The sequence below is a fragment of the Mytilus californianus genome, unplaced genomic scaffold, assembly GCF_021869535.1.
Source record: "Mytilus californianus isolate M0D057914Y unplaced genomic scaffold, xbMytCali1.0.p SCAF_4, whole genome shotgun sequence".
In the NCBI taxonomy this organism is placed as follows: Eukaryota; Metazoa; Mollusca; class Bivalvia; order Mytilida; family Mytilidae; genus Mytilus; species Mytilus californianus.
This window is the reverse complement of record NW_026262690.1, coordinates 16,002,241-16,008,976: the sequence shown is the minus strand read 5'-3', so window position 1 is coordinate 16,008,976 and position 6,736 is coordinate 16,002,241. Positions and strand designations below refer to the sequence as shown.

The window sequence follows — 6,736 nt, the reverse complement described above, 5'->3', positions numbered from 1 at the left end:
AATCAGGTCAAATGAAAGAAAAAAAATAATATTAGTGTATGTATGTGTTTCATACCTAATTAGTCCAAATAATTATGACGTCTTGCAAGGCTATTTTAATTTTTTTCTGTGACGCCTTCCTACAACGTCATAACGCTGAAGCCATTTTTTACGTCTGGACTTTGAGAGTGAATTTTGGGGGGAACTTTGAGACCGAATTTTGGCATGAAAGTCTTACCTTTTTTGTGCTTATTGATGCAAAATATTTCCAGAAATATCCAAAAGAAATGATAAAATAAGATACGATTCCATTTGAGGTGAGCAAATATTTACTTCAATTTCAAAATGGTTTCCCAGAATTTCCAAAATACGTCACTTCCGGAGGGTATAAAATATAACCGGACACGCAATATAACCGTTTGTTTCTAGATAGGCCTCTATAAAATCATGTGGACACTAATTAAATGCGTTTGTTCCGAGATAGGCTTCTATAGAATCATGTGGACACACATTAAAGCCGTGTGTTCCGAGATAGGCTTCTATAGAATCATGTGGACACACATTAAAGCCGTGTGTTCCGAGATAGGCCTCTATAGAATCACGTAGACACACATTATAACCGTTTGTTCTGACATAGGCCTGTATAAAATCATGTTGAAAAACATCATAGCCGTTTGTTCTGAGACTGGCAAACTTTCTTTCAAAATCTTTCATGCAGACTTTGAATGGCCAGTCAATTAATAGGCCTCTATAACATCATGTGGACACACATGAAAGCCGTTTGTTCCGAGATAGGCTTCTATAGAATCATGTGAACACACATTAAAACCGTTTGTTCCGACATAGGCATTTAAAAAATCATGTCGACACACATTAAAGCCGTTTGTTCCGAGATAGGCTTCTATAGAATCATGTGAACACACATTATAACCGTTTGTTTCGAGATAGGCCTCTGTAAAATCATGTGGACACTCATTATAACCGTTTGTTCCGAGATAGGCCTCTATAAAATTATGTGGACACACATAAAAGCCGTGTGTTCCGAGATAGGCCTCTATAGAATCATGTGGACACACATTATAACCGTTTGTTCCAAGATAGGCCTCTATAAAATTATGTGGGCACACAGTAAATCCGTGTGTTCCAGATAGGGCCCTAAAGAAACATGTGGACACACGTTATAACCGTTGGTTCCGAGATAAGCCTTTATAAAATCATATGGACACAGATATTTACTGTTTGTTCCGAGATAGGCTTCTGTAGAATCATATGCACACACATTATAACCGTTTGTTCCGAGATAGGCCTCTATAAAATCATGTTGACACACATTTAACCCGTGTGTTCCGACATAGGCCTCTATAAAATCATGTGGACACACATAATAACCGTTTGTTCAGAGATAGGCCTATATAAAATCATGTGGACACACATAATAACCGTGTGTTCCGAGATAGGTCTCTATGAAATAATATTGACACACATATTCACCGTTTGTTCCGAGATAGGCTTCTATAGAATCATGTGAACATACATCATAACCGTTTGTTCCAAGATGGGCCTCTATAAAATCATATGGACACACATTGTAACCGTTTGTTCCGAGATAGGCCTCTATAAAATCATGTGAACACACATTATAACCGTTTGTTCAGAGATAAGCCTCTATAGAATCATGTGGACACGCAATATAACCGTTTGTTTCTAGATAGGCCTCTATAAAATAATGTGGACACACATTAAATGCGTTTGTTCCGAGATAGGCTTCTAAAGAATCATGTGGACACACATTAAAGCCGTATCTTCCGAGATAGGCCTCTATAGAATCACGTGGACACACATTATAACCGTTTGTTCTGACAAAGGCCTCTTTAAAAATCATGTTGAAAAACATCATAGCCGTTTGTTCTGAGACTGGCAAACTTTCTTTCAAAATCTTTCATGCAGATTTTGAATGGCCAGTCAATAAATAGGCCTCTATAAAATCATGTGGACACACATGAAAGCCGTTTGTTCCGAGATAGGCTTCTATAGAATCATGTGAACACACATTATAACCGTTTGTTCCGACATAGGCATTTAAAAAATCATGTCGACACACATTAAAGCCGTTTGTTCCGAAATAGGCTTCTATAGAATCATGTGAACACACATTATAACCGTTTGTTTCGAGATAGGCCTCTGTAAAATCATGTGGACACTCATTATAACCGTTTGTTCCGAGATAGGCTACCATAAAATTATGTGGACACACATAAAAGCCGTGTGTTCCGAGATAGGCCTCTATAGAATCATGTGGACACACATTATAACCGTTTGTTCCAAGATAGGCCTCTATAAAACTATGTGGGCACACATTAAATCCGTGTGTTCCAGATAGGGCTCTAAAGAAACATGTGGACACACGTTATAACCGTTGGTTCCGAGATAAGCCTTTATAAAATCATATGGACACAGATATTTACCGTTTGTTCCGAGATAGGCTTCTATAGAATCATATGGACACACCACATTATAACCGTTTTTTTCATGATAGGCCTCTATAAAATCATGTGGACACACATTTTACCCGTGTGTTCCGACATAGGCATCTATAAAATCATGTGGACACACATTTTACCCGTGTGTTCCGACATAGGCATCTATAAAATCATGTGGACACACATAATAACCGTTTGCTCAGAGATAGGCCTATATAAAATCATGTGGACACACATAATAACCGTGTGTTCCGAGATAGGTCTCTATGAAAATATATTGACACACATATTCACCGTTTGTTCCGAGATAGGCTTCTATAGAATCATGTGAACACACATCATAACCGTTTGTTCAGAGATAATCCTCTATAGAATCATGTGGACACGCAATATAACCGTTTGTTTCTAGATAGGCCTCTATAAAATCATGTGGACACACATTAAAGCTGTGTGTTCCGAGATAGGCCTCTATAAAATCACGTAGACATACATTATTACCCTTTGTTCCGAGATAGGCCTCTATAAAATCATGTGGACACACATTGAAGCCATGTGTTCCGAGATAGGTCTATATATAATCATGTGGACACACATTATAACCGTTTGTTCTGAGATAGGCCTCTATAAAATCATGTGAACACACATTATAACTGTTTGTTCCGAGATAGACCTCTATAAAATAATTTGGACACACATTAAAGCCTTTTGTCCCGAGATAGGCTTCTATAGAATCATGTGTACACACATTACAACAGTTTGTTCCGAGATAGGTCTCTATATAATCATTTGGACACACATTAAAACCGTGTGTTCTGAGATAGGTCTCTATAAAATCATGTGGACACACAATATTACTGTTCGTTCCAAGATAGGCATCTATAAAATCATGTGGACACACATTAAAGCCGTGTGTTCTGAGATAGGCCTCTATTGAATCATGTGGACACACATTATAACCGTTTGTTCCTAGATAAGCCTCTATAAAATCGTTTGGACACACATTAAGGCCGTGTGTTCTGAGATAGGCATCTATAGAATCATGTGAACACACATTATAACCATTTGTTCTGAGATAGGTTTCTATAAAAGCATGTGGACACACGTTATTACCGTTTGTTCCGAGATAGTTTTCTTTAGAATCATGTAGACACACATTATTACCGTTTGTTCCGAGATAGGCCTCTATAGAATCATGTGGACACACATAATAACCGTTTTTTCCGAGATAGACCTCTTTAAAATCATGTGGACACACAATTAAGTTGTGTGTTCCGCAATAGGCCTCTAGAATCATATGGACACACATAATAACCGTTTGTTCAGAGATATGCCTCTATAAAATCATGTGGACACACATTAAACTAGTATTTTCTGAGAAAGTCCTGTATAGAATCATGTGGACACACGTTATAACCGTTTGTTCCAAGATAGGCCTCTATAAAGTCGTGTGGACACACATTAAGACTGCGTCTTCTGAGATAGGCATCTATAGAATCATGTGAACACACTTTATAACCGTTTGTTCAGAGATAGGTCTCTATAGAATCATGTGGACACACATTATAACCTTTTGTTCCGAGATAGTCCTCTATAGAATCATGTTGACACACATTATAACCGTTTGTTCCAAGAAAGGCCTCTATAGAATCATGTGGACACAGATTATAACCGTTTGTTCCGAGATAAGCCTCTATAAAATCATATGGACACATATTAAAGCCGTGTGTTCCGAGATAGGCCTCTATAGAATCATGTGGACACACAACATAACCGTTTGGTCCGAGATAGGCCTCTATAGAATTATGTTGACACACATTAAAGCCGTGTGTTTTGAGATAGGCCTCTACAAAATCATGTGGACACACATTATAACCGTTTGTTCCGAGATAGGCCTCTATAAAATCATTTGGAAAAACATCACAGCCGTTTTATCTGAGACTGGCAACCTTTCATTCAAAATCTTTCATGCAGAGTTGAATGGCCTGTCAATAAGTTTGTTAAAGCAATTGTTCCGAATGTAATGATTAAAGGATGTTGTTTATGCTTGTTACCAACCTGGTGGCGCAAAATACATCGCATTGGATAACGCGATGAACAATACAATACCCAATCTGATATCGGCAAATGATTGGCATATTATTTCAGCTTACCTTTTTAAGAGATAGTGAAGACCTTTGAAGAAGATGTGTTCAGTGTGACACCACAAGATAAGAGATGTGAGAAATTTACCGACTACGTCCTTCAGATGATTACACGTATAAGCAGTCGTATTATTTGGAAAAAAAACATTGTCAGAAAGCAGAAGAACCACTTATAGAGCTGATTCGTTTAATGCTCATTTCAATGGACAATTCTTCAATTGCCATCGAATCGTAATTTTTTTTATTGATGTAGTAGTAATTATCAAATAACATGCTACAACTTACATGAACATTCGGTTATTTGAAAACCATTATAATAATTGAAAAGAAAAAAACTTGTAATTTAATACCATAAATGGAAATCAGCTTACAGTTGATATCAGGCAGTATCACAAGATTAAAGGTTTGAAATTAAAGGTTGTAAGCTTGAAATTCAGGACCAGAACCAATATTTGAGAACAACCAAGAGGATATGCTTTTTTTGTATATTAAACTCAGCCATGTTTTCCTGAACGTTGGTCATTCTTGCTCAATATTCCATGTCAACATCCCGTGGTTAGTAACGACATTATCTGGCGAACAGAAGGGATACATAACACAAGAACATGTTATTATACATGTAATATTATTTATTGCATATCCAATATAAGAAGGGCATTAGGCACGGTTTAAATGAACACTGAAAGCACGATTACATTAATAAAAGCGGAATATTTAAATAATACTTCACTATTATCAGCCAGTATGGTTCTTTTTTTTTTATCACTGATATATAATTGTCTTGCAAGATAATAATTCGACCTCATTTGAGTCCGTATGCATGCAACCTTTAATTTGATAGTTGCAAACTGGTTGTGCATGTGCTCATTATGTTATTAAAAAACAAAATAAAATAATGTCAACATTAAAAAGTGTAACAAGGGAGAAACCAGGACCATTTCGTAGACGGACTCAGCCATAAAAAAATATTTCATATACAGGCAAAATGATGATTAACATACTTTTAGAATCTATGCTTTGAAATTTAAAAAAAGACCTATTTAATCGTCATTCTTCTAACTCACCTCATTGGACTGTTTATAATTATATTTTAAATTATGTTTTCATCGGCAGTCTTTGGAAGTCACATCGAAGGTTAATTAGATTGCGTAGGTTCTTAACTACGCATGCAATGTGATACTTTATTACGTTTAAATGAATTGCTTATTGTAAACTTAGGAACTTGTAATTCTGGTAGATACTTTGTATGTTATAAATCAAATTAAAGAGTTTTAGTCGATAAATAAGACCAAGCGTGCATTTCCAATATTTTTACACAGAAATCGTAAAATGTTGGCATAGGTTGAATGGTCTGATCTAAGATTGTTGGGACCAAACATCTCGCCAAATTAATTTAGAAAGAGGAAATACAAGCCTTAATATAATGATGTGCCTAACACAAAAACAGATTTCAGGTTGCACTTTGTAAATACAGCTGTTTCTCAAACCACGCCTCTTTTGGGGAGATTTAGAATATTCATAGAAAATTAATTTTGTTTACATACTGGTTCCCAGTTATGCTCTCTGTGTTCCATCTCATAGAGACATAACTTAGGAATGTTACCAGTAAATATACATGTGCATATTGTTTACATTGAAATCTGTGGTAACCCTTCATTCGAGGTAGGGGTAGTTAAGAAAATTAGTGTTAGTTTAAACTCTGAAAAGTTCAGGGCATATAAACGTTGAAAATATGCCGCACAGCCCTATATTTTGACCTTTGAAAAAAATTGTAGTGCATATGAACTTTCAATTCTAGGATAAGATTTTGTTCAAAACTTCATAGTAAAAGTGGTACAGTTTTAGCCGTAAAAGGAGTTCCTATGGGAAATTGCATTGTCAATATTTACAGAAATGCAACCTATATAGGGTGAAAAAAGAAAACATTCAGAATTTAACCAAATTTGCTTTATCTCACAGATTTTAAAGAAATTAACTCAAATATGAAGTTTTATAAATATTTCATGAAGATTGATAGAATCCTGGGCCTTAGATATGATGACTCAGCATAAATTCACAGTTTACAGTATGCATAGTTTACTTAAAGTCCTGAATACAAAATTAATTCATAATATTTGCATGTTTGTAAGTTAAATT

At 35.8% G+C, this 6,736-nt stretch overlaps 2 protein-coding genes across 2 annotated transcripts; both read right to left on the bottom strand.

The window, feature by feature from the left end:
- Positions 1-435: 435 nt before the first annotated feature.
- LOC127699237 (uncharacterized) lies at positions 436-1,861 on the bottom strand. Its single transcript, XM_052202992.1, has 5 exons — positions 1,675-1,861; positions 1,471-1,593; positions 1,216-1,287; positions 750-1,084; positions 436-618 (listed from the first exon to the last, which is right to left on the bottom strand). The coding sequence occupies exons 1-5, from the start codon at positions 1,859-1,861 to the stop codon at positions 436-438; spliced, it is 900 nt and encodes a 299-aa protein (XP_052058952.1).
- A 57-nt stretch (positions 1,862-1,918) lies between these two features.
- Positions 1,919-4,533, bottom strand: LOC127699236 (uncharacterized). The gene is made up of 4 exons (XM_052202991.1): positions 4,515-4,533; positions 4,019-4,353; positions 2,856-3,027; positions 1,919-2,361 (listed from the first exon to the last, which is right to left on the bottom strand). Exons 1-4 carry the CDS (start codon positions 4,531-4,533, stop codon positions 1,919-1,921), a joined length of 969 nt encoding a protein of 322 aa, XP_052058951.1.
- Positions 4,534-6,736: the final 2,203 nt, after the last annotated feature.